Genomic DNA, 26,864 nt, shown 5'->3' with positions numbered 1-26,864 from the left:
TTTAAGATGCTAACCATCAAAGACAGACACAGAATCACATATTTATGCATCTAGTTTTCTGACTTATTCAGTGTGTGCCAGAACTTCCTAGTAACTTCTGAAAGGGGGTTTTCAGCTAGGTCGGAAGTTCCGACACCAATCGGAAGTTTCATGTAACTTCTGACAAGCGGTTCTCAGCCAACTGATTTTAGCTAGGTTCCGACCCTGTATCGGAAGTTCCGACAATCACGTATTCTGCACACTAACGGCTAGTTTTTAGGGCTCGGATATTTATACCCCCTCAGCGCCTGCTTCATTTTCTGCTGATCTAATCCGAGTCAAACACCTCCAAGAGCATTTACTACTCCTTCCCAATCCTTTCACGAGCTAATCCTTTAGTTGATTTGAGATAGGGGTCGGGGTGAGAACAAGATTGAGATGTGAGACTTAACCATTTGAGTGTGAGGGCGGCCAAGTTCATCTCAAGAGCACTTGAAGCATTCTCATCCATTGATTCGCGTTTGTTACTCTTGAAGGTTGCTTCTAGACGGTTTGGTGTTGTCCGGTTGAGCGTCCTCTCGTGTGTACCTCGGGCAGTTTGTATTACCCATCCTTTATGGATTTCAAATAGTAAATGACTCAATCCTCTTTTGTGGTTGATTGAGTGAGGTAAAGGGTTAGTGGAAGATCCGGCTCTTTGTGAGCTCCTGAACGGAGACGTTGCTTCCTTAGTGGGAGTGAACTCCGGGAATAAATCTCTTGTGTCTTGTGCTTATTGTATTTATTTAGGTCTTATTAGTCTAGAGTTTATTTTGTGCCGATCTACGTACTCAAATTATTATGCTTGCAAAGTTCACTTGCAGAAATATCCTAGTATCGTTGCTCAACCTTTAATTCAATCAGGTTCGCAGTTTCAAGTTTATTTTTGAATTTCGTATAAGAACTTTCGTTCTGTCAGAAATTCCGGTCTAGAGTAGAAAGTTCCGACTGATTTAATTGCTGCGAAGAATTTTTTAGCTTTTCCAGATATGTCTGTTCACCCCCCTCTAACCATCACCAAGATTCTTTCACGTGTCGGCAAAACCGCCTTTCGAAACCGCCGAGAAGAGTAAATTGGACGATTTCAATAGTTGGAGGTGTCGAATATTTGATTTTTCAATTGAGGAGGATAAATCAGATTGTGTTGATCGTTGTGAGGGGGGTTGGATGGGCTTTTTCCTATTTGATTACCCAAATCGTAGCCCATGGAATGGACCATGCTCGCGCTTAAATGTTAATTCTTTCCCAACCGTTTTCTTAATCATCTTTTGGCACACTCTTTGTTTGTTTAATAGTAATGATACAGTGTTTTCTTAATCATTTTTCCAATTGGTTCCCCAAGCATTTTGCACATTATTTCTCCTCTCCTTTTTCTTTGCTACGTACTGCCATCGCACACAGACCAAACTATCCTGCCTCAAGTCCAACTAACATCCACAACAAGACCACTTCTCATTCCAGCACAGATTAGCCTACCGCAGGTGTGACGCTGGCACGTTACACAATTGCAGCTCTTGAGCTCCACTGCGTTTTTTTTTCTCTTCAAAATGACAATGACATAATACTACACGACCTCGAGAACAGCACATCAGTAAGGCATTCAAACTGAAGCATACTCTACTGCTTTGATTCAGAAATCACAAACTCAGCGGCCGCCGTCACTTCACTTGTCCTTGTCCATCCATATGATGCACCTGAGGCTCTTCCCCTGCAGCAGCAGGTCGAAGGCCGTGTTGATCTCCTGCAGGCCGACTTCGTGCGTGACCAGCCCGTCCAGCTCCAGCTCCTGCACGCATTTGAACAAACATATCAGTGCGTGCCCTGCTCCCAAATGGTAACACTGTCCATGCTTTTTATGTAACCTTGTTCATGCATTTCTGGGCGAGGGTCGGGACGTCGGTCTTGGGCTTGAGCCCGCCGAAGTAGGAGCCCATGACGCACTTGCCGGACAGGAGGTCCAGGGACGGCAGCGAGATTGGCTCGTTGTCCTTCTCCAAGCCCAGGATGATCGTCTTGCCCTTGCCCTGGCGGCACGAACAGCGGCAGTTGTCAGCTCATTTGCATGCACACGGTTGCCTCCGAAATGATGTGCTTGTTCGAAAATGGAGGATGATAAGGCGGGATGCGATGACAATGTTACCGGCTTGGTGCTTGTGAAGGCATCGGTCATCACCGACGACACGCCGATGCACTCGAAGCTGTAGTCGGCGCCACCGCCCGTCAGCTTCGCTATTTCCTGTGTTTAAGCAGGGAACACGAACAAGTGAGTCTAGATCTATCTCTAAATAGCAATCTGTTCATCTTAAAAAAAAAGATAGCAATCTGTTCTTTTTTTTCTTTGTTACATAATGGAATGGAACCTCCAGTCTTTCTTCTTCGAAGCAATCTGTTTTATGCAACTCTGACCATACCTCAGTGACTGAACTGTTGCCCAACTGCGATGGATTAACAAAATGCGTCACACCGAATGATTTCCCTGTCATATGAATATATAGCAAATCTTTTCTTCAGGTTTCAAGTCAAAGAATTTCTGCACCGTATTAACAAAATACAGCAAATGGAAAGGAGGACTTGCCAACTTCCTCTTTGTCAGGGTTCATGTCAACGCCGATAATCTTGGATGCTCCACACATTTTCGCACCTTGCGCCACCTGTACAGTGATTAAGTTTATTTGCTAATCAGCTAGCGCCCATGCATGTCTACGAGCTGAAAGGAAGCATCAGCGACACAGGCTTACCGCTAATCCAACGGACCCCAGCCCGAAGATGACCACTGATGAGCCTGGTTGCACCTTGGCCACCCTCCATGCAGCTCCCACCCCTGCATCAGTTTCAGAGTCAGTGGAAACCATTTCGGTCAGTAGAAGAGAGTACCACACCACCAGCTCGGCAGCTCGCAAACTCGAGCATGCATCTGCTTGTGCTAGGTTCATCACCGGTGCTGCCGCCGCAGCTGAGGAGGCAGGCGAGCTTGGGCGGCACGGCGGGGTCGATCTTGACGACCTGGGTCACGTCCACGACGGTGTACTCGCTGAAGCTGGACACGGCGACCAGGTCGTGCAGGGGGTTCCCATGGGCGTCCCGGAACCTGGTGGTGCCGTCGCGCCGCATCCCGGGGCCAAACACGAACGGCACCGTGGTGCAGAGGTTGTTGTGCTCGGACGCGCAGCCCGGGCAGTGGTCGCACTGCCCCAGGAACGTCGGCACCACCGTGTCGCCGGCGGCGAAGCCCTCCACATGCTCCCCCACGCTCTCCACCACTCTGCACGAGGCGCAGCCCGAGTCGCGTCGACCCCCATGGCCCCATGGAATAGGAAAAAATAGGAGAAATTCACAATGGACGTACCCGTAGGCTTCGTGTCCTAAGATTCTTGGAAAAGCCGTCGCTACCTGAGATGAAAATAGGAACAATCACTGAATCAGAAAGAACTGGATAGTTCAGGGTACGACGACTGGATTGAAGTTCTGAAGACAGAGCTTTGTGTGGCAGCTACTAGTATACTCGCCTTGGCGCGCCAGAAGGTGATGTCACTGTGGCAGAGGGAGGTGCAGACGATCTTGATGCGGATCTCGTACGCTTTCGGTGGATCGACGATGATCTCCTCGACGATGAGCGGCTCGCCGGCGACTCTGCACACCGCAGCTGCTTGTTGCCACGCATGGCCATGCATGACCCGGAGACGTCGATGGTTAGAGATTGAGCCGTAGATTATTAAATAATGAGCAGCCATGTAGGCTATAATGCTATATACGTAGCACGCATGCTGGTTGGGCTAGCCTGGTGGCACCTTTGCAGCGGATGGGCTTGGGGCTCTGGTCTTCCATGGAGTGGAGAGTTACGCTGGAAGATCTGGAGACTTGCTCGAGAGGAGATCTGGCAGCTTGAGGAAAGAATGCGAACTCGCGAGAGCTGAGCCGCAGGGAGAAAGCGAAGGCAGACTAGGATGATGTACACACCATGCGTTTGTCCTGTCCCTGCCCTCTGTGATTCCGGACACTTCGTGGGTGCTCTGGTAACCAGGGGTTGTGGTCCGCAGCTCTGTAGCGCCACTGGGAATTGACGTTTGAAAAAGACGGCAAATCATTGCTGCCACTCCATCGTTTCAAACGTGGCTGCGGCGTCCAGAACTTATCCAAGAGACTCCGTGCTTCAGCTTCACGCACGCACGGCCCAGAACGTCGAGATCTTTGCCAGCCAGCCGATCGGCGATCGCTAGGCTGCTACGGCAGAGCAGGAGAGCTTCGTGTCATGAAGGCCGGCCGCCGGCGACGTAGGCAGAACTGCTAGACCGACGGCGGAGCAGCGCTGGAACTAGATCGTGGTCCCCTCAGGCATCAGCTGCTCGCTCTGATGTGGATCGACAGTGCTCGGCGGACAGCGGACAGTGGCTAGATCGGCGCGTGCTGCATGCGTCGCGGTCCAGTCCCAGCTGTGGTGGGTTCGGCTGCTGCCAAATTGGTTGGCCATACATGTTTGCCTTGTGAGAAAGAGCTGGGGCGCTGGGCCTGCGGGTATCTTTCTGCTGGATGGTGCCGTGGTGGTAGCGATCGACGTGCTGGGCTGGGCTCTCTGGCGGTTGTAAAATTGTTAAGCCTGCTAAACTGCTGCTGGGCTGATAATGCCTCGCGATAGTTTGGCAGTTTAGCCCAGTCCACTGAAGGCTCAAAAGTTAGCGGGCTTTGTCCCATTGGGCCTCAGAGAGCCGGTCCGTATTGTTTATCTGGACCGAATTCTAATTCTAACATAGCCGATTTATTGCTGACATTTTGCAGCATCTTCGCTCCATAGCAGACACTCGGCGATTCGGACCCGTTTCGTATCTTTCATCGCTTTTTTCCAAAGAGAAAAAAAAAAGAGAAAATGGTTTGTTAAGCGCTCTGCATATTCTTGCCTCCCCTCTTTTTGTACGGGACGTCTCCTCTCCCTTGGATGCCTACTGCAATTGCACGCACGTAATCTAACAGGACCCCATGACCACTCCCTTTCCAGCTCGAAGAGACTGGATCGCGGTTCGTCATTCACGCCCACTAACAGCCACCAAACCGCTTTTTAACACTTTATTTTTGTACGAGCAAGCGAAGTTTAGTTTTTGTTCAAATGCGCACGATGTGCGGCGCTCTTCGTACTAGTACCTTTTTTTCCCCCTCTAAGTACTCTAGCTACGGCGCAAAGACTTGGCGAGGGGGCATCATGCCCATGAACTCGCTCAAAGCCTCAAACGAATTCGTAATCCTAGTGATGATAAGAGCATACGCCATTTCGTTATTTGGCTCACAGAGGTCCTTTTCTGCCCTGCACTGTAATGAGGTGAATTAGAAAATCTTTTGCAGATAATTCGATTAGATTCTCGACTAGTATTACGTACGCACTCCCTCCAGCTGGCTAGCCCCATCTGAAGGGACGGTTCTGCCCTCGGCCGGTCAAAGACACCCTTTCGGTCAAAGCAGAGCTTCCCGTGCGTGCTGTCGTTTTTTTAAAAGCCCGGAAAGCGATCGGAGTCTAAACAAAACGGCACCCCGATTACGGCCTTCACATCAGTCACATGGCCCCGCTAGTGCTTGCTGATCGCCCCTCGTAATCTCTCGGGACCTGTCTTTTACGCATCGCGTCCCCTTCCATTCGAGCACATCTTTTCACCTCCATCGATGGCTTAGGCGCTTAGCTGCTTAGTAGGTTAGGCTAATCCCAGCAGTAGCGGCAGTAGATTACCTTTACTTGCCGCTGCTCCTTCTTCTTCGACTGCTTTTTCGCGGCAGTATCTTACTTTGATGGCGTGTAGGTGGTGGTCCAGCGCCCTGTGGATCGTGTGGTCGTACGGTTTCTTGTTGCGGCAGTGATTGCTTCTGGGGCCATGGCCAATCTGGCTGCTGCTTCTGCTGAAAATGTCGCTCAGAGCAGCAGTGATCACCACAAAAATGTCCGTCCTCAATTTTTCATCAGCCAGGTTTGGTTTCTCTGTTGTTCTTCGTCAAGCTATCATAACAGAGCCCAATAATCTCCACATTAACAGGATGATTAGTGGTCAATAATTTGTTAATAAAAGAAATCAGGAATTCAGAGGGAAGAACACAAACGTAGAAACCTCGCGAAACTGTGCGTGCGTTCGACATGCGAAATGCTCCAGAATTTCGCAGGGCATCCACGGACGGAGGAGACGGAGAGCGGCTGAGGCGCTGCGCACCCACCAGTCGGCTCGGCTGTGGGTAGCCAGACACTGCTACCACCGCACTGCCCACTGCTCCTCTTTTGGTTTGCCCCAGAAGAGAAGAGCCTGTCGCCTATCCATCCATCCGCGGCCTCCCTCGCTCTCCCCAAATCCCAATCTCCCACTGCGCCTCCTCCTCGACTTCCGCCAATCCGCCATGGTCATGGACAAGCCCAACCTCCCGCAGCCGCCGCCGCCGTCCTCGGCCTCCGCGGCTGCCTCCTCGCTCAAGTCCCTCAACAAGGCCTCCTACAAGATCTCCAAGCAGTCGTCCTCCGCCTCCGCCTCTTCTGCTCCCGCATCCGCCTCGGCTTCCGCCATGAGGGCGCCGTCCCCTCCGCCGCCGCGCGCGTCTCCTCCGCTCCCGCCGGCGCCGCTGGCGCAGGCGTCCTCCGTCCCCGCCGACCACCCGCCTCCCCAGCCCCCGGTCTACAACATCGACAAGTCCGACTTCCGCGACGTCGTGCAGAAGCTCACCGGCTCGCCGTCCCACCTCCTCCCGCCCCAGGCCCCGGCCGCCCCCGCCCCCGCCCCCGCCGCGGTCATGGCGCCGCCTCCGCCCATAATGGCGCCGCCTCCGCCTCCCATCATGGCGCCTCCGCCGCCGCCGACGGCGATACCCTCCCGCCTCCACCGTATCCGGCCGCCGCCGCTGGCCCCGCCGCGCCCGCCGCCCATCCTGCCGCCGGCACCGCCGGCGCTCTCCCCGCTCCCGCCGCTCCCGGCGGTCTGCATGACCGCGGAGTCGCCCATCTCTGCCTACATGCGCCGCCTCCGCGGGATGCCCTCGCCGATCCACGTGCCGACGTCGCCGCTCGGGTTCGGGTGCCTGCCCTCGCCGCGGACGCCGCCCTCGCCCGGCGTGGCGATGCCGGCCACCAGCCCCCGCGTCCGCGACCCGTGACCCAGGAAGCCACCGATGCATCCGCCGCCCGATGTGTAGATACGGCTGGTGTAGGAGAGATCTGGCGAGGCGGCGGCGACAAAAGGAGGAAGCAGTAATACAATCACATTCTGTTAGCTCCAACTCAAACCTTAGCTCAAAAATTCTTTTTTTCCCCCTAGCGTGCTCCTACCTGCCTTGATATTTTGTTGGTGTATATGGGAGATGCGGCGTTTGGCAGCAAATGGATTGCTCATCTTTGGCTAATTTTTTGTAACAAAGTTTATGCAATACTATGTATGGCAGAATCTCATATGCAGAATTTGTTTAGGATTATGATATTATCTTCAATAGGACTCATCAACTCTTGCCTGGCTACTCTTGCAGTAAACTTATTTGAGCTAGCTTACAATGTTCCTGCTTGTGAGTTCCAAAGGGTAGGGACTAATCCAATCTGGCTTGTTCTGCATGTGATTCGACCTATAAACTTGGTCTTTGTTCTGGGGTTGATATTTGGATCCTCATCATGATAGATTTTGTTCGGTAGGCAATTGCAATTAAGCTTCGGTTTCTGGTGCGACATGGACGTCGTTTGTTTTGTGGTGTACGATGGCTCATCTTATTATGATCACATGAATTGTAAAGCATGTTTGGTGACACATCGCCGTTTGGCCCTGCCTTTTCTCTTGTTAATCATGGGCTGTATTTGTTTATCATGAATCATGGTTATTATATTAGCTTTTGCGCTGGGCATTGAACACCCCAGAACTTCCAGGGGCAATTAGCCACAAGACCAGCCCCATCATGCTTCCTACTATTGGTAATGTCAGTGATGCTATCTAATGCAATTGAGCTGGTAGGATCGGTTGAAATGCTGGCTGTTTGATAAGCATTTGTTATGTCAATATTTTTGGTCACTGAATGACTGGTAAGAGTAAATAAAAAAAAATCTCTGTTTTCCCATTGCTTTTTTACCTTCCATAATCTTTGGTCAAGACACAAGCTGTCGACGTTGCACCAAAGGTGTTTCTTTGGCTGATGAATGTGGGATATGCCTTTGCACACTTGCTAAGTTTGTGGTCAAATGGGAGGTGAGGTGCTCCACTTAGGAGAATTCTACTGTGAACCAAGTTGATTCAAAAGCGGGAGCTGAGAAGCACAGATGTCCATTTCTGTCAAAGATCGATGACAGGGCAATAGTTACTTCAAGTCCAATTGGAAAGTGATGTGCTGAGAGGATGCCGGTGTTTTTTCTCTTCCTGTATCTGGCGCCTGTACAGTCAAAACAATGAATTCCTGATGTATTTTTGTCGTCAGAATGCGATTCATACCAGTAATATTTCTCTTTCGATTTTCTTTCCTCCCCAGCTTCCCTGCTATCTTTCACAGTTTGCCAACGCCATCCAGGTTGGATTCATGCCGGGCTCTGTGATTCCTGCGCATCACGTTGTGTGAGCATGTCCTTGACTGCGTGTCAGTGTAAGGATTGGCCAGTACTTATGGGGAACACTTGCAGCTGTAGTAGTTGTAGCCTTGTCTTCTCTCAAGATGACTGCGTATTTGCATTTTGTTTTACATGTTTGGTTGTATTAACATTGTTTACTTGTCCGGACAAAGAGATGAAACAAGACATTGCAATTACAAACCCTGCACGGTAGCTAGCTAACCACCAACCAAGGAAGGCAAAATGTGAGAGACAGCGGCGTGTGAAATCCCCACATATCTACATGGCCAGTTGGTACGTTTGTACAGAGAAGTAATGCTTGAACATGACTCGTCCTGGCTTGGAATTCAATTCATATTGGGATCCTCCTATACGGCTATATGTGCAACGGCAACCTGACCGTGCATGAGCCAGCCGAGCCGGTCAAAGCGTAGAAGACGTGCAACTTGGGCAAAAACCGGATGCTGAAGCAAGCCAACTCACAGGCACCAAACGTCGGAACCTCCTCGTTCACTCAAGCAGCAACAGCGACTTGCCGTCCAATACGGCCCAGTGGACATTGAGTACCTCCCTGGCATTTCCTCTCCATTTCTTGGCAGATCTGCCCCAGTTCAGTACTGCACCCATTCTCAGCGTTCAGTCTGTTCTGTCGCTGAATCAGAAGTTCAGAACGCAATGGAAGGCTGTGGGTGGTGCGGTGCAGCTCTCTGCTCTGGATCCTCTCATGGATTTCTGGGTTGCTCATCTGTCAGGCTAGTATACCATTCCGGGACAAGACCAAACCACAAGCCAGCGCCATCCCAAACAGAGCGTGCAGTCGCACACAGTAGTACTTCGCCATGAAAATCTTAGCATTGTCCTGAAGGCGCAATCTCAAACTGCATCAGTGCAAAACGGCTTCATTTTTCAGAGAAAGGCTGATGAGAAGAGAAATATATTCACCTCGTGATTTTTCAGCACATAATCCACAACCAATTTGCCCACTGGTAGAGTAAGGGCACAAAGGACCTGAAATATTTGCAGTGATGGTTGAGGTAGATGTTCATGGGTCAATATTTGAAGCACCCTGCAAAAGACTCTGTGAAGCACTATGGTTCAGTAGCTTACAGTGCAAGCTGATGGAAGAGCTTTGCATACGCCAAATGCTGCCAAGAGAATGTAAAGCATGGCAATAGCAACCATCACTATTCGTGATCCTGCTTCAGTGCCAACTCTTACCTGTTTGCAAATTCACATACAAACAACCCTTGTTATGGTTAAATAAAAACAGAGGCGAGTAACAAGTGCCTAAGCAATTTAGAACTTGAAAATCTCGAGATAGAACAATTACCAGGGGAGACATCTTCCCAACAGCAAGATCTCCATCAATCTATAGAATATAAGGGGATATCTGCTGTAAGGATTTTGTCCATAGATATCGAAGTGATAGTGCAACACTACAATGGGCATTTTTATGTCAAGTCAGAATTTTACCTGATGAAAATGGCTGCAGAAGAGTATCAAAGTAGTTGTCAACCCAACAAGGACTGATGAAGCTATAACTGTTTTGGTGAGAGGGAGCAGTGCTGTTCCGCTGACGTATTACAGAATTTCAAGAGAAACCAATTAGACTGAATTTCAAGTGAATTAATATTATCTTTAATTATGTTGTACTGCAACAATTGATGTTTGGGGAACTTATTGATATTACCTTGAAATATTTACATTGCTGCTTGAGAAGTAGAAAGCTGTGGTTGCCAATGGACCAAAAGCAGCAAAACATAAAGGCTCACCTAGTCCTTGGTAGCTTAATCGAAATGGAGGACACTGAGAAATCGCACATAGTCAGAATAATGAAAGTAAACAGTGCAACTATTACAGTTGCTCCTTGAATAGTAACACATGGTTTAAATACTACCATGTGTTCAAGAACTCAAAGTCAAATACGAAGAGGCAAGTGCGTATATGGTCTGACTAATGACACAGAACATTTAGATATACACGAGTTCCTTGAAAGGCAGGAACGAGATATTACTACCTGATAAACATAACCACAGAAGATTGCACACGTCACCAGGAAGATGAATCTAGCATCACCGGCTTCCGCAAAGGCCCAAAATAGCCCAGCAAAGCCGAGGAAAAGAGAAACATTTGCAGCATTTTGTGTCACTGCTCGACTGCATGGTCAGATTTTACATCTTAACATCAAGCTGCGTCACTTCTAAAACAAACCCTTCAAGCGATTTATAATGTTATCTCTGAAACATGTGCACAGTACCTGCCAATAATGTTAACAACAGATTCTTTCTTGTTCTTGTCAGCCCCAGTATCCGAATCAAAGACATCATTGCTGCAATGAAGTCAAACAAAGGACTTAGACTTCTGGAATCTCCATTCTACGTTTTTCAGCTAATAGATACGATAAGTCTAAGTCCATTTTCGAGAAATCGGCATCACATTGAAAACGATGTTTTATTAAAAAAAAATTTTACCTCAGATTGAGCCAAGTGATCACAAGGACTGCCGCTGCCAAGATAATAAAATAGCGTTTGGCAAAGAATAGGCCTGCGTGATGATAAGCACAGGCGCTCCCTACCTGCAAGAACCTTAAATGTGAATGTGTGTAAAAAGGGCAAAGGCATCTGAAATTGCAAACCATGTGCATGATCAGTGTGAAACATCTTGAATTCCAGGCATCCAATTCGGAATATTGAAAATGGAAAAATTTCTAAATTTCTGATACGGTTGCCATAACAATACATTAATCCCAACTGTTTGCTTTGACAATACACGCAATCACATTAGCGAGGCTGCGCGTCGTCGTATAAGACTCACCGTGAGTGGCACGAGCGCCACGGAGTAGATGGGCAGCTTGGCCGCCCTCCATAGCAGCGTCGCGCGTGGCAGCTCACCGGCCTCCCCGGATTCACCGGAAGCGGCTGCGGCCGAGCACCGAGCTCGCCGGAGAGCGCTCGGCCTTCTCGCGGCGGCAGTGGCGACGCTGCCACGGCGAGGCGAAGGCGCGAGGGGGGAGACGAGGAGAGGCGCGAGGGCAATGCCGGCGAGCGGCATCTGCCGAGGCGGCGCGGGCGCTGGGGCTGGGAGCGCGAGTCCGGGAGAGCTCAGGCGCGGCGTTCCATCGAGCGCGTCGCGGGCGCCGGCGTCGTCCGGGAGCGGCGGAGGTGCTCTCGCTGGGCCTGCCTGGATAAGGCTGGGCGAAAAGCGATAGCGAAGCCGCGGACGAGGTAGGCAGGGGCGGGTGAGTGGTGACAGGTGAACGTCACGGCTCACGGTTGAGCCCCGAGCACCCTTTTTCGAATCCAAGTATCCAACGGCGGGGAGGCGCTCCACGTCGTCGAATCGGTGTCTGGCAACCCTTCGATTCGGTACACGGCTGTTTGAAACTGAACAGAGCAGTGCCCGTGCAAAACCTTGGGCACCGGCGCACCGGGTGGCTCAGCGCTTCGCCGTGGTCCTCAGCTGCCGTCCTGCCCAGCTCCCGTGCTTGCTGCGGCATCGCGGAGGTGTTTGGGCCATGCCGAATCATCTGTTGTAGTTCTGTACGCAGGTCGAAACCATGTGCTGCACCTGCACGGCGGCGCGACGGCGGCCTTGGCCATGCGTCCACCGATCCACCGGCACCGCGACGGCGCGACACCAGCGCCATTTTCACCCATGCGGCCGTGCTCTCGCGTACAGCCATCGATCGGCAGCTGGCATAGGATGGGCAGGCATCGGCAATGCCAGAGCACGATACTGACTGAATGCCGCTGCGAGACAGACCCGTGAGTTCCCTCCCGGTAAACGGCCGAACGCGCCGAGCCAGCCCGTGTGGCTGGAGGGACGCCACCGGCCAGTATGGTCTGGTCTGGCACGACCCGGCGGCGGTCCGCCACACCTGCTTGCGTAGTTGCGTGTGCGGCTCCGTTCGCGGGGGGAATGCACGCTGAACCTCGTGCGTTCCACGGCTGCTGAGGGCGAGCGACGCCGTGGTTTGGTCTCTGCTGCGAGACAGCGAATCTGCTTTGGCGTTTTGTATGGGCCGTGAGAGACGCTCATGGGCAAAACTAGCAACGGGCCGTTGGACTCTGCTGGCACCGGCCCCTCTACGCCGCGTGAATTGTACATCTTTTTTCCCCTCGTCTGAAATGTACATCATTTCACTGACTTTATTCAAAGTTACGCTTGCTCCTACATGCACTTGCAAAAGCAGGTCTGCGCGTAGCAGCACATCGGCCAGAGATGAAAAGTGTCATCCGATTATTTTTCTTTCGGACAAACCTCATCCTACGAAGACTTCTCTAACAAGCAGTAAATGTTTGTAATCGGAAAAAAAGCAGTAAACGTCAAGACTCAAAAACACCAACGCACCAAAAAAAATCCTACTGCTCAGCACTGAATCTGAATCATCCATGCAGTCACCAGTTACAGATTTTACATGGCACGATTTGTTCGCTAGCCACGTGCTTGAAAGGAAGCCACTTCCGAGCCCCTGAACCGGTCGCCTATTCCTCAGTTTAGTACCACCTCGCTACCCAGGCAGAGAACCACCAGCTTAAAATGTTCTGCTGCGCAGCTCGTTCTCGCCGAGCTCCGTAGCGCGGGCTTGTAACCCTAGTGGGGGGCATCAAGGTGGTGTGGATGTTTGGTGCGGACTCTAGGGGCCTGGGTCTGTGTTGTGTCTTAGCTGGCCTGCCCTTTCCAAGTTGGTAGTGGCCCGTGGGGACTTAGGCGAAAGCTTTGGGCCTCCCTGGACCTGAAGTAGGCAGGAACGGCGTGAGGCTGGCTTTCACAGAGCAGCGATCACTGCCCGCTTCCAACGGTGGAAGGATAACAGGCTGCTGCACCACTGGCCCGCTGCAGGCCCAGGGTCCTACTGAACAGACCACCATCTTTTTTTTGTAAATAATTGTTTTTTACCCCTGCTGACATGATTTTCTCAATCTTCTGGCCCCCATTATTTCTATTATTTTCCTCCATCTTTTTTGTTAATAAGTATTTTTTACCCCCGTTGACATGATTTTCTCAATCTTCTGGCTCCCATTATTTCTATTCTTTTCCTCCGTCTTTTTTGTTAATCATTTTTTTTTGCCCCCGCTGATATGATTTTCTCAATCTTCTGGCTCCCATTGTTTCTATTCTTTTTCCCTCGTCTTACTATACGAGATCATTTTCCATATCTTCTAGCCTATTATCCGAGCTGATTGTGCTGCTTGTTACGTAGAACAACCATGTGTACGTTAAAAGTGCATTTAGGGGATGGGTTCTTTCTTGGACACGGTAAAGTGCATTTGACATCATCGGAAAACAAAATGATATCTCGAATATTTCCAGCAGGGAAAAAATGTATCAATTGGAGAACAATAACACATCCTTCCCCTCATGTCACAATTGTGACAAAATCTAAGATACAACAGTGTTTCAACACAATCAACCCGCCAAAATCTGAGTATTTCAGCAGGGATATACAACCAAAACAATATTGCAGGAATATATTCAACACACCCAACACCGAATGTAGAAGCATCACATGGAACTACAGCATTTGCTCTTCGGGATTTCCTGCGCCGGACCTGGGACAAGGACCTTCTTCCCTGGCATTGCTGGGGCAGCCCCATTGCTCTTTGGCTCGGACACCATGTTCTTCTTGCTGTGGATTTTGAAGATCTCTGTCAAGACAGTTTGGAAAGCACTCTCTACGTTTGTTGCCTGGAGTGCAGAGGTCTCCAGGAAGAAGAGGTTCTCCTTCTCAGCAAACTCCTTGGCATCCTCAGTACTCACCGCTCGCTGCTCCTCAAGGTCGCTCTTGTTGCCAACTAGCATTATCACTATGTTCTTGTCAGCATGGGCACGGAGTTCATCTAGCCACCGTGGTATATGATCAAAGCTCTGGCGCCTGGTGATGTCATAAACCAGCAGAGCTCCCAGTGCCCCTCTGTAGTATGCACTTGTCACAGCCCTATATCTGCAATAGTTGGGTGTAGTCAGCATGAGCGTTCGTGAAGAAAAAGCCAAAACAAGTGATGAAGGAAGGTTCAAAGATCCACAGCATTAAAAATCAGAACCTAAAACAGTAGCACATGAAATACTTTTCATAAGTCAGAGAGTCAGCTCCCACTGATCAGAATGCTAGTAGATGGGTAATTTGGTATTAGGATAACCTCACAGAATCAATGATACTAGTAAGGGTGACTTCATGCGTAGTACCTAATTATGTCAACTCGGCAATCTTCCCATCATAAAGGTTTCCAACAAACAAATTCTCTTTAAAGGCTGTAAATTGTTGCAGAGCATTTCATAGTACACCCTGCAGGTTTATTCATTTGTTGTACAACAAAATTGCCAGAACTTTTAAAAGGATATTGCCAATTCGTGCATTGAAGTCTCTCAGGTATCAGACAGCAGATAAGCAAAGTACAAGGTAACTGCAAGTAACTCAGAATTTGATTTTTCGCAAAAAGAAAAAAACTCAGAATTTGATTAATCTTGTTCCCATCTACTCAAGATCAGGCTGTCAAACAACTTCTATCAATGCAGAACTACTACCAACTATATGACACATTTACTTTCTCAATTACGGTTTCTAAAACCACAGAGTAAGTAGGAGCCAACAGAAATGGTTGGGTTTCATCCATCCTCGTAAGTAAAACTAACTGAATCTTTCGCATAACTTTGGCAAGCACTCCACCGTAAGCATGGAGTTGCCAGATTTATTCACGTAAGCTTCATTGTATTGTGCTGGTGAGGTATGTGGGAACACCGCAAAAAAAAGCAATCATTTTTTCTTTTTAAAAAGGCAAACATTTCTTTTTCGCAAACGTGCTCAGCATGTATTTCATTAAGAGGAAGAGAATTACAGCGACGCGACTATGGGAGAACCCCAGAAGCGCAAATTACAACCTACCACATAGACAGTGGTAGCCAAAGAGAACATCAACAAAGCAAGAAACTCCCCAACGCACAACCACCCACCAGACAACAGCGGAAGCCCTGCGGAAGAAAAGGATGTACCAAGCCTACTCGCTAAAAGTCACCTAAACGACCGGCCGAACGATGAGAGGCCAACCGAGGTAGGTTGCGGGGGGCAAAGCAAGGCGATGCCTCCAAAAAGGTAGTGATGCTAATAACCACACCGTCATCTGTCCGGCCAAGCGGACCGGTTTTCACTTGGCTAAACAGGAATCTAGTGGCTGTGACAATGCCTCTAGCAAGGTAAACTACATCAGTGGATGTAGCCATTGTCAGCGTCGGCAATCGCCGGCACAGAGCTTTCGCTCATGGCACCCCAAATCCCAACACCGCCCGTAACACCACGGCAACCTAGCAGGCAACTCAAGCAACAGAGGTGACAAAAGGCGAGCAGGCCATGGTGACGATGAAGATCGTAAACACGCAGGGCACAGACGATAGGCAAGCCCTCCCCGGCAGCGCAAGGAAGACGGCAACACTCCCTAGTGCAGAGCAGAGTCGACGACAGACGTTCCCGACGGAAGCGAGAGCGGCGCAGGAGCACGGCGACGACCGATGCATGGGTGGCACAGGCAGCAGGCAAAGTGGGGCAACCAGCGGAGGGCAGCCCACACCAGCAGCGCGTAGATTCCGACCTCAGCGGGAGGCGACCGAAGCGACGGGGCGACCGGCAACGAAATACTGCGGCACACATCGGCGGCGGCTGGCAGCCACCACCAGCAGCAAGAAAGTGCCCATCCCGGTCCGGGAGAGTAGATCCGGACCCGGGGAGAGCGGATCCGGCGGTGAGCATGCGAACAGCCCACGCCGGCAACGCGGACGACCAGGCGAGCCGAGAGGGCCGAGGGCAAACAGTGTGGGGGAAGACGCGTGGGGGAGAGGAGAGCAGAGAAGGGCGCGTGGGAGGCCGGCTTCGGCCCCGCCGCCGCCGCCGCGACCGGCCGGGCCGGCGGCGGCGGCCGACGGGCTGGGTCTTCAGGAGCTGGGGGCGGCGCACTCGTCGCCCCCGAATCGCCCCGAGGAGAGCGACGCGGGGATCGGGGTGGGGGGGATTGGATCAGCCATTTCCGCAGTAGAGATCCACCATTGCGCTCAACGTTTCTGGTACAGCCTACAGCTACAGACCATAGAGATCTAATGTGCGAGAGGAACAGGTTGAAAAAGCATGATTTGTGCACGAGATCAGTGGCTACAGCTACTGACTTCATTCAAAGTTACGCTTGTACCTCTCCTGGCCTGCGGTGTCCCAGATCTGGGCCTTGACGCTCCTGTGGTCGATGACGAGGGTGCGGGTCTGGAACTCGACCCCGATGGTGGCCTTGGAGTCGAGGCTGAACTCGTTGCGGGCGAAGCGGGCCAGGATCTGCGACTTGCCCACCGCCGAGTCGCCGATCAGCACCACCTTGAAGACGTAGTCCACCTTCTCCCCGGCCCCCGCCATGCCCTTGCCCGGTGCCGCTCCGGCTCTGCTTCGGCTCCGGGGGTCGGGAAAGGAGAGGAGGCAGCGGCGCTAGTGGAGAGAGTAGTGTGCTTTGGTTTATGATTTTTGAAAGCGGGCGAGACGACACCGGTCTTGCAAGCCTGTGACTGTGAGGTGACCGGGGAGGGAGCTCGGGAGTTGGTGCCGGTAGCCTGCTGGTGCTGGATTTCCTCGACGCGCTGACGAAACTACCCCTGAGTCTCCCCGTCTCACCGAACTAGCACTGGCGATTTCTGCGTCGTGTTGAGTGTCGCACACTCAGCGGTCAAGGTCATTTCAGCTAGGGTTTTGTTTTGTGATGTACGCAATTGCCACATTAAAACTTCGGTTAACTTTCTGTGGGTGCGTGTGTTGTGCTGATGCTTGGCGAAAAAACGAGCACCATCCGATAGGAATTTTGGAGTGAACCTGATCGCAACCTGTCGTAATGATTCTTTGGACCCGATTACGGCCTCGTTTCTTCTCAATTCATAAACGCAGGCACCTTTCGGTAAAAACTAAAAGAGAGAGGAGGAAAAAAAAAACCCAGCGGCGTGCGGCAACGCCATGATGTAGTCATGCCGGCAGCACTAAGCAGCGGGCGTGGACGGCACGCTAGATTTGGACGTCCATGCCGTGCTGCCTGCTTCGCGCGGGCATGCTCGGTTTTCGCTCGCTCCGAGAGCAGGAAGAACTTGCTCGTGCACCGCGCCGGCCGGCCCTCGTGCCGTGAAGAGCTAGCCGTCCTGCTGTGCGGGACGGGTTGGCTGCCGGCTGCGCCCGCGCTGCGAAGTGGCAGTCGGCAGCATGGGGAATTCGGCATGGCGAAGAGCGCAACCCGGGGCAGGCAGGTTGAGCACAGCTCTTGGCAGACAAGCAACTGAACACAAGTACCGCCGTGTGGACATGTTCCGGAGTGCTTGATTCTCGAGTGGATTCAGGCGGGATTGATGCTCAGTGTTCGAGTAGATTGGTTCTCTCTTGTTTGCGAATGCCAGGCTCTGCTCCGGTCGGCCGTCGTCGTCTGCGATTGTACCTGCGTGACGTGAAGCAAGGCCATCCCGAAGCTCTCCTCGCTCGGTAGCAACCTTTCTGCCGGCACCACGCCAGGCTGGGATTTACGTGCGTGGTCGGCGTTTGGTGGGCACGGCAAGTCCTCGATCGAAAACCAATGCAACAGGCATGACGGCGAAAGACACGACACCGGCGACGGCCGCCGGTACGCATGCATCTGGTCCAAACTGCCGGCAGGGAGAGCAGCATCGGCGGCGCGCGTTGCACGCGGGGCCGCGCAAGGAACCTCTGCTCTAAAGTCCTTCGACCATGCTTGTACCAGCGGAAGAACGGCCGCGCCACGGACGGGATCACCGCCTCCAGACCTCCTCCTGACCGGTGGTAGGCTGCGCCGGCGAGGCTGCAGGCCTGCTGCCTGCCTGCCGCGCGCGCGCGAGGAAGGAGAAAGGCGCAGCAGCTGCGCAGAAGGATGGATCGACGAAGACGACGTCGCGTGCTCCGGGTGCGCCCGCCCCGGTGGCGAGGTGTGGCCGGACGCCCCCATCCAGAAATTCCTCTATTTTCTTTCTCCCTGCACAGATCGTATCGAAGTCTGAAATTCCTTGTGATGGCGGCTAGCTTTGTCCTACCTTCACATGATTTTTCTCGCGATTTTTGCGCGTCCGTAACCCCGTGAAGTTGCGATTTTATTTGGATCTCGGGGTGGACGGTATTTCGTTTACCGTCCACCCCTGCAGAAACTTCTCTATTTTCTTTCTCCCTGCACAGATCATATCGGAACCTGAAATCTCTTGTGATACCGAGTCACTTAATCCCCTGCTCACATGTTTTTTTATCACGATTTTTGTGCACCTCTAGACCTGTGAAATTGCAAAAAAAAAATCTCGGGATGGACAGTGTTCCGTTTACCGTCCACCTCTTGCAGCAATTTCACCTTTCTCGCTCTCCCGCTACAGATCGCTTCGGAGAGTGAAACTTCGTGTGATGTTGAATACCCTCGTTGCCCGATCACACGAATTTTCTCATGATTTATGCGCTTCCGTACCTCCGCCAAATCAAGATTTTCTTGATCGGCGTTTGGTTCACCAGCGCCATAGATTGTTCTGTTAATTTTCTTGGATCGGCTACTACGCGATTAGATTAGGAGATGTCTTGCGCTACTAACAAAAATAATGAACAGAGAGAGACAGGGAAGAGGCACGCGCATACCTTCGTGCCCTTGGGCGGCGGCTGGCGTAGGCGTGCCCACCATGGTGGTGTAGTGCGGGAACTCGCGGTGGTCGAGCCGAAGGTGTTCGTGCTCGCGGTGGCCGAAGGTGCGGTCGCGTCCGTGGGCTCGGGGTCGAGGCAGAGGGCGCCGAAGATGGCCGGAGTGGAGCTTCCCGCCGCTACCGCGCACAAACTAGATCGGCTAGGTTTGTCTTGTCGGTGGGGTGGCGGCGGCCGGTGAATCTCGCGTCCCGTGCCGCTGGCCCCCACCTGTCCTTTATAGCGCGGCGCGACGGGGGCCCACCAGCTAGGAAAGAGCTGGAGCGCCCCCGATCAGGGCGCAGAGGTGAGTAGGCCCTTCGGGCCCGTTAGGGTCCGATGGCCTAGGGAGATCAAAAACTAACAGTCTCCCCTTGTGGAAGTACACCTAGAGGGGGGGTGAATAGGCGTTCGTCGCTTAAAACCTGCACACAGAAAACTCAGCCCGAGGCTGCCTGGCGGATTGTCCGCTGGGAGTGTCCGCTGGGCACTTCCAACGTCCGCTGGGAGGTCTCAGGAATGGAATGCAATCTTTCGAAGAATAAAACTTGTATACCAAAATCCACTTGAATAGAAAGACTCTAAAACAAGTGAGGAACACTAAATGCGGAAGAAATCTAGCTCAAAGTACACAAGTAGATCGGGCAAGAATATTGGATGAAGGTAGGAATAACAAAAATACTAGGATGAAATAAGATAATCAAGCATAAGAGACACAAGATTTTCACCCGAGGTTCGAATCCACTCAAGAATTCTACGTCCCCGTTGAGGAGTCCACAAAAGACCGGGTTTCTCTCAACCCTTTCCTCTCTCAAGCAACCACAAAGGTCAAACTTGAGCTTTTCACTAGCAACAAGGGTAATACAAACTTCTCAATCCAACCACACCACGAATTGGTTGTTCTTGAGCACCTCTAACCGTCTAGGAGCCAAGCTCCAAGAGTAATAGATGTGGAAAGCGATGGAGAGTGCCAAGAGTTGCCTAAGAGAGGTGAATCTCTTGGGGAGAACTTGAATCTTGCTCGGATCTTGCTCAAACCAAACCCTACATCAAAGATTTGAAGTGGAGAAGCTAGAGTTTCACTTTGAGGAGCTTTGGAGTGCTTAGAATATGCTTGAAACTCGATTTCACTGGTTGGGCAAGTCATCTTCACGTTTGGGTCGTGGGGGGTATAAATAGTGCCTTACAAAAACTAGACGTTAGGCTGTTTTTAGTGACCTAGCGGACTGTCCGCCAGGCCTGGCGGACTGTCCATCAGGAAGTCTCGGGTGTAGGCTGTTTTTAGAGCCCGGGCGGACTGTTCGCCAGGCCTGGCGGACTGTCCGTCAGGAACTCTCAGATTTGGATAATTTGCTACAAGGCTTACACTCCGAATTTGATTTATTGGTGATCTTTCACACACTTTCCACATCCCCCTTAATAGTACGGTATACCTAAACTTAAGAAAATATAAAACAAATAAATTTCTCTGCTTGCAACTCTTTTCTTGATCCGGTACCGTTCTCCAATTTTGAATAGTCGTCAAGATTCACTCTTTTTCTTTTCTCCTTTTTTGTTTCTTTGACCCCTACTCATTATACTCAATTGAAACATTAGATATTCATTTAGTTTGTTATTAAACACCAAAATAGGTCATTAGGCCTATATGCACTTTCACCTTGATCTCACCCTATACTTTTCTTTTACTTTTAATTTTTCACGTTTCGTCATAGATTTGTGTATAGAGCATGCCTCATCGTCACGATCATCTGTCGATGGATTTAGCAGCTACAATTCACGCTTCCATTCAGAGACGGATTCTTTAACCTTTGGACCCTTGTAGTCCGAAGATCACAGGCTATCCCTTAGCCCCATGCCGGCTACGTGTTCCTTGAACACGCTGGGTGGTAAGCCTTTGGTTAGCGGGTCCGCAAGCATTTTCACTGTGCTTATATGCTCGAGATTTATAATCTGATCTCGGACTTTATATCTTTCACAACATAATACTTTATATCTATGTGTTTTGCAGCACCACTTGTCTTGTTGTTGTGTGCATATATTATTGCAGGCTCATTATCGCAGTGCAACTGTAATGGTTTAGATATATCATCAACTATTCTCAGACCGGGTATGAACTTCTTTAGCCAGTTCACTGCCCTGTAGCCTCATAACATGCAACAAACTCGGCATACATTGTGGACGATGTAGTGACAGTTTGTTTGCAACTTTTCCACGATATTGCTCCCCCGGCTAGGGTGAACACATATCCTGACGTGGATTTTCTGTCATCTCCTGCATAATCGGAGTCTGACTATCCTACGATACGCAGAGATTCTGTTTTTCTGTATGTTAACATGAGGCCTTTGGTTCCTTGCAAATAGCGTAAAACCTTCTTTACTAACTTCCAGTGTTCTAGTCCTGGATTACTCTGAAATCTGCCAAACAATCCGGTAACGTAAGCTATATCAGGGCGTGTGCACACTTGTGCATACTGTAAGCTTCCCACAGCAGAAGCATATGGTACCATTTTCATTTGATCGATTTCATATTGAGCCTTGGGGCATTGAAATTCCCCATATCGGTCGCCCTTAACTATAGGTGCAGGTGAGGCACTGCATTTATGCATGTTGAATTTCTTTAAGACATTTTCTATATATGTCTTTTGAGACAGTCCTAATACCCCTTTTAATCTATCTCGATGAATCTTGATTCGTAAAACGAATCTTGCTTCACCAAGATCTTTCATCTCAAAATGCGAGGATAAAAACTTAGCAGACTGACATCACTGCTAGCCAGTAGAATGTCGTCCACGTACAGGATTAGGAACACATACTTCCCATTCTTGAATTTTACGTAAACGCAATTGTTCTCAACATTTTCTTTGAACATGAATTCTTTTATTGTTTTATCGAACTTCAAGTACCACTGTCTTGAAGCTTGCTTTAGCCCATAAATTGATTTCATTAGACGGCATCCCAATTTTTCTTTACCTTCCACGATAAAACCTTTCGGCTGTGCCATGTAGACGGTTTCATCTAGATCCCCATTCAGGAATGCTGTCTGCACATCCATCTGATGTAATTCTAGATTATAATGAGTCACAAGAGCCATTATAATTCTGAAAGAATCTTTACATGAGTCTGGGGAAAAAGTCTCATTGTAATCAATTCCTTCTCTTTGTGTGTATCCTTTAGCCACGAGTCATGCTTTAAATTTATCTATATTCTCTTGGGAGTCATATTTGGTTTTGTAGACCCATTTGCAGCCTACTGTTTTGTCTCCTTTAGGAATTTCCTCTAAATCCCACACTTTGTTGGTACTCATCGATTTTATTTCATCTTCCATGGCATCAAGCCATTTCGACGAGTGTTCACTTTTCATGGCTTCTTCAAATGAAGTGGGATCATCCTGCATTTGAATTTCTTCGCTATTATAGACTTCATAGTCGTCAGAAATAGCACGCTTCCTTGTTCTTTGAGGTCTCCCATGACCCTGAGCCTGCGATGCCTCATCTATTTGGGGCTGCTGTTGCTCCTCTTCTTGTGTGGCAATGGGCTCGTCTGGAGCCTGATGAACAGGTTCCATTTCCTCATTCATCGTTACCACAGAAGGAGCCACTACACGTGTTGGCATCGCAGTGACTTGCACTGGCGGTGCAGTTACAGCGGGCAGCGAGAAGAATGATTCCTGAATCACAGGATTGGGTGTATATACCGGCTTCTCCTCAAGATCAATCTTCCTAACTGTTCCGCTCCCCCGAATCAGTTGATCTTCAAGGAAGACTGCGTGTCTCGTTTCTACAAATTTTATAGATCTGTCTGGGCAGTAGAAACGAAAATCCTTTGAACTTTCTGGATAGCCGATAAAATGACAAGATACTGTTTTGGAATCCAGTTTTGCAATGGTCGGGTTAAACACTTCTTCCTCAGCAGGACGCCCCCACACCCACAGGTGTTTTACTGAGGGTACTCTATCTGTCCACATCTCATATGGCGTTTTTGGCACTGATTTACTGGGAACTCTGTTGAGAATATGAATGGCGGTTTTCAAAACCTCCATCCATAAACTCACTGGCAACGTAGAGTAGCTGATCATGTTTCGCACCATATCCATCAGGGTACGATTACGTCTTTCAGCCACTCCGTTCTGCTGAGGTTCGCCCGGCATCGAGTACTGTGAAAGTACGCCTAGAGGGGGGGTGCATAGGCGATCGTCGCTTAAAACCTGCACACAAAAATCTCAGCCCGAGACTGCCTGGCGGACTGTCTGCTGGGAGTGTCCGCTGGGCACTTCCAACGTCCGCTGGGAGGTCTCGGGAATGGAATGCAATCTTTCGAAGAATAAAACTTGTATACCAAATTCCACTTGAATAGAAAGACTCTAATACAAGTGAGGAACACTAAATGTGGAAGCAATCTAGTTCAAAGTAAGTACACAAGTAGATCGGGCAAGAATACTAGATGAAGGTAGGAATAACAAAAACACTAGAATGAAGTAAGATAATCAAGCACAAAAGACACAAGATTTTTACCCAAGGTTCGAATCCACTCAAGGACTCTACGTCCCCGTTGAGGAGTCCACAAAGGACCGGGTTCCTCTCAACCCTTTCCTCTCTCAAGCAACCACAAAGGTCAAACTTGAGCTTCTCACTAGCAACAAGGGTAATACAAACTTCTCAATCCAACCACACCACGAGTTGGTTGTTCTTGAGCACATCTAACCGTCTAGGAGCCAAGCTCCAAGAGTAATAGATGTGGAAAGCGATGGAGAGTGCCAAGAGATGCCCAAAAGAGGTGAATCTCTTGGGGAGAATTTGAATCTTGCTCGGATCTTGCTCAAATCAAACCCTAGACCAAAGATTTGGAGTTGGGAAGCTAGGGTTTCACTTTGGGAAGCTTTGGAGTGCTTAGAATGTGCTTGAGACTCGGTTTCACAGGTTAGGCAAGAGTTAGAGTTCGTTTGGGTGCGTGAGGAGTATAAATAGTGCCTCAGAAAAACTAGCCGTTGGGCTGTTTTTAGTGACCTGGCGGACTGTCCGCCAGGAGCTCTCGGATGAAGGCTGTTTTTAGAGCCCTGGCGGACTGTCCGCCAGGCCTGGCGGACTGTCCGCCAGGAGCTCTCGGATTTGGATAATTTGCTACAAGTCTTACACTCCGGATTTGATTTATTGGTGATCTTCCACACACTTTCCACATCCCCCTTGATAGTACGGTATAGCTAAACTCAAGAAAACATAAAACAAATAAATTTCTCCACTTGCAACTCTTTTCTTGATCCGGTACCGTTCTCCAATTTTGAATAGTCGTCAAGATTCACTCCTTTTTCTTTTCTCCTTTTTGATTTCTTTGACCCCTGCTCATTATACTCAATTGAAATATTAGATACTCATTTAGATTGTTATTAATCACCAAAATAGGTCATTAGGCCTAGATGCACTTTCATACTGGGCCACTATGCCTTGCTCCATCAGGAACTTCGCAAAAGGTCCTGAAACTTGGCCATATGGGGTATGTCGACCGTAGTATTCCCCTCACGATCGGATCTTACGATTTTAATCTTTAAATCGTGTTGATTTTCTACTTCGGCTTTGAATATTTTAAATTTTATCCAAAGCCTCAGATGTTTCTTTAATTGGATAAATGTATCCATAACGGGAATAATCATCTGTGAATGTTATGAACGGGTCATAACCATCCACACTCTTTACATTAAACGGACCATAGATATCTGTGTGAATTGTCTCTAATACACCTGTGCTCCTCTTAGCATTTTTCTTTATTTTCTTTACGAATTTGCCATTTATGCATTCAATGCATTGTTCTAAGTCAGAGAACTCTAATGGAGGAAGAATTTCATTTTTAACTAATCTCTCTATTCTCCCCCTCGAAATATGGTCTCAACGACAGTGCCATAATTTCGAAGACGCATCTTGAGTTCTTTTCCGTTTTCTATTCGCGAGTGTAGACGAGAATACATTCGCGTTGTTATCGCATACGGAATTCACACTTTCACGCAATGATATCAAATAAAGATCGTTTCTTCTGAATGCAATGGAAATGACTGTATCATTACATTCTATCAAACACTTGCCATCTCCAAATAGACAGGTATATCCATCTTTGTCCAGGCAAGACACACTAATTAAGTTCCTCTGTAAAAAAGGTACATATAAAACATCTCTAAGAATTATGTTAAAGCCAGTGTCGAGTTCCAAATGAACATCTCCCACTGCTTCAACATCTGCCTGGGCTCCGTTGGCAACTTTAATTTGCCTTTCGCTTTTTTGAGGGTTTCTCGTCGAACGGAATCCCTGTAATGAATTTGCAACATGAATTGTTGCTCCTGAATCAATCCACCAAGTGGTTTCTAAATATTTTATATACAAGGATTCATTTACGAACGAAATAATATTCTCATCTCTCTTTTCCATGATCATCTTTAAGTATCTGTGATAGTTTTTCTTGTAATGACCCCTTTCTTTGCAGTAGAGACACTGGTCCTTCTCTACTAGAACCTGTCCTTCTTGAGGTCTGTGTTGATGAGAGCTTTTGCCTTTAGAGGAGGACGAAAAATTGCCTTTGAAATTGGCATTCTTCTTCTTGTTCACATAGTTTAAAGATCCGCTAGTGGCGGATTTTATCCTTTCCTCCTCTTGAATACACATCGCAATGGTCTTTTCTATATCCCAAGTATGTGGTTGGGTGTTATAATTGACAACAAAAGTGTCAAATTCTTTTGGCAACGAAGCAAAAACCAAATGGACAATGTGATCCTCCTTGAAGGCAAGGTCCAATGACTTAAGCTTGTTGTTCTGGTTGACCATGCGATGAATATGTTCTCTGATGCCACCTCCATTGTATCTTTCTGAAACCAGTTGTTTAATTAACTGGGTTGCATAAGTCTTTGAAGAACCAGTGTACTGGTTCTTTAATTTCTCAAGATACTCTGTTACAGTAGCACAATCTGGGATTGAGCCCATAATGGCAGGCTCAATCGTGTTCTTTACCACTGCCAAGCACTTTTTGTTGGTAGAAAACCATTTAGCATAAAACCTCTCATAATCTGCTTTTGCTTTCTTATAAGAAAGCTCTGTCTGCTTCCAAGAAGCATCTGTGTCTGTGTCCTGCCTCACAGGAGCCACAGGCTCTGTGGGAGTCGGTGTAGCTAGGATCCAATCCAATTCACCCATAATGAAATATAGGTCTAGCTTTCAATACCATTTATGGTAATTGTCTCATTTTAAGATAGGAATATCATTGATGGAAATCATCATTGATAATCCTCCTGAAAAAATATTCATGAGTGATGAAAACATTAAAATAAATTCGAATATATAGTTGCATATTTTAAAACAACGTTGGTCAGAATTTAAAACATGCAATAACCTTTTGTATTAAGTCTAAAACACCGTTGGGCAGAATTAGAGATAATACATGAAAATTATCTATCTCAAGGATTATAACATAATTTCTTTTTGTATTAAGTCTAAAACACCGTTGGGCATAATTAGAATTAATACATGAAAAAATATCTATCAAAAAAATAATAATACCATAATAATTGCAATATTATCATTGTTAACGTTGGTCAAAAAATAACAATATTACAATTCAAAAAATTATCTATTTGCCTTGAAAATTTAAATTCTCCCGTTGGTTCAAATTT

The 26,864-nt window shown here is 48.9% G+C and overlaps 5 protein-coding genes and 1 long non-coding RNA gene across 10 annotated transcripts; 2 read left to right on the top strand and 4 right to left on the bottom strand.

Moving 5' to 3' along the window:
- Window positions 1–1,426: 1,426 nt before the first annotated feature.
- On the bottom strand, window positions 1,427–3,966 carry LOC112872547 (alcohol dehydrogenase-like 2). Of its 4 annotated transcripts, XM_025935575.1 has the most exons (10): window positions 3,807–3,965; window positions 3,525–3,661; window positions 3,365–3,408; window positions 2,955–3,280; window positions 2,757–2,839; window positions 2,594–2,669; window positions 2,430–2,494; window positions 2,159–2,254; window positions 1,881–2,042; window positions 1,427–1,804 (listed from the first exon to the last, which is right to left on the bottom strand). In XM_025935575.1, exons 1-10 carry the CDS (start codon window positions 3,841–3,843, stop codon window positions 1,682–1,684), a joined length of 1,149 nt encoding a protein of 382 aa, XP_025791360.1. In that variant the 5' UTR covers window positions 3,844–3,965; the 3' UTR covers window positions 1,427–1,681. The 4 variants fall into 4 exon arrangements, with proteins under 4 accessions (XP_025791360.1, XP_025791358.1, XP_025791359.1 ...); XM_025935573.1 differs by having other exon boundaries at window positions 2,955–3,408; window positions 3,807–3,966; XM_025935574.1 differs by lacking the exon at window positions 3,807–3,965 and having other exon boundaries at window positions 3,525–3,790.
- A 1,470-nt stretch (window positions 3,967–5,436) lies between these two features.
- LOC112875663 lies at window positions 5,437–7,658 on the top strand. The gene is made up of 2 exons (XR_003225203.1): window positions 5,437–5,963; window positions 7,495–7,658. It is a non-coding gene; the product is annotated as an uncharacterized LOC112875663 (long non-coding RNA).
- On the top strand, window positions 6,060–7,658 carry LOC112875662 (pollen-specific leucine-rich repeat extensin-like protein 3). The gene has a single exon (XM_025939595.1). The coding sequence runs from the start codon at window positions 6,382–6,384 to the stop codon at window positions 7,126–7,128; it is 747 nt and encodes a 248-aa protein (XP_025795380.1). The 5' UTR covers window positions 6,060–6,381; the 3' UTR covers window positions 7,129–7,658.
- A 990-nt stretch (window positions 7,659–8,648) lies between these two features.
- On the bottom strand, window positions 8,649–11,786 carry LOC112875661 (2-carboxy-1,4-naphthoquinone phytyltransferase, chloroplastic). 2 transcript variants are annotated; one of them, XM_025939594.1, is made up of 10 exons: window positions 11,366–11,786; window positions 11,023–11,126; window positions 10,809–10,880; window positions 10,569–10,707; window positions 10,242–10,357; window positions 10,025–10,124; window positions 9,882–9,920; window positions 9,659–9,769; window positions 9,494–9,559; window positions 8,649–9,429 (listed from the first exon to the last, which is right to left on the bottom strand). In XM_025939594.1, the coding sequence occupies exons 1-10, from the start codon at window positions 11,600–11,602 to the stop codon at window positions 9,400–9,402; spliced, it is 1,014 nt and encodes a 337-aa protein (XP_025795379.1). In that variant the 5' UTR covers window positions 11,603–11,786; the 3' UTR covers window positions 8,649–9,399. The 2 variants fall into 2 exon arrangements, with proteins under 2 accessions (XP_025795379.1, XP_025795377.1); XM_025939592.1 differs by having other exon boundaries at window positions 8,649–9,410; window positions 11,366–11,782.
- Window positions 11,787–13,833: 2,047 nt separating this feature from the next.
- LOC112875707 (ras-related protein Rab11D-like) lies at window positions 13,834–17,087 on the bottom strand. The gene is made up of 2 exons (XM_025939652.1): window positions 16,726–17,087; window positions 13,834–14,495 (listed from the first exon to the last, which is right to left on the bottom strand). The coding sequence occupies exons 1-2, from the start codon at window positions 16,938–16,940 to the stop codon at window positions 14,057–14,059; spliced, it is 654 nt and encodes a 217-aa protein (XP_025795437.1). The 5' UTR covers window positions 16,941–17,087; the 3' UTR covers window positions 13,834–14,056.
- On the bottom strand, window positions 14,502–16,713 carry LOC112875706. The gene is made up of 2 exons (XM_025939651.1): window positions 16,465–16,713; window positions 14,502–16,427 (listed from the first exon to the last, which is right to left on the bottom strand). The coding sequence occupies exons 1-2, from the start codon at window positions 16,705–16,707 to the stop codon at window positions 15,753–15,755; spliced, it is 918 nt and encodes a 305-aa protein (XP_025795436.1). The 5' UTR covers window positions 16,708–16,713; the 3' UTR covers window positions 14,502–15,752.
- Window positions 17,088–26,864: the final 9,777 nt, after the last annotated feature.

Source organism: Panicum hallii, chromosome 9 (assembly GCF_002211085.1).
Source record: "Panicum hallii strain FIL2 chromosome 9, PHallii_v3.1, whole genome shotgun sequence".
Taxonomy (NCBI): Eukaryota; Viridiplantae; Streptophyta; class Magnoliopsida; order Poales; family Poaceae; genus Panicum; species Panicum hallii.
The sequence above is the reverse complement of the archived record's forward strand: the minus strand, read 5'-3'. Positions and strand labels throughout refer to the sequence as shown.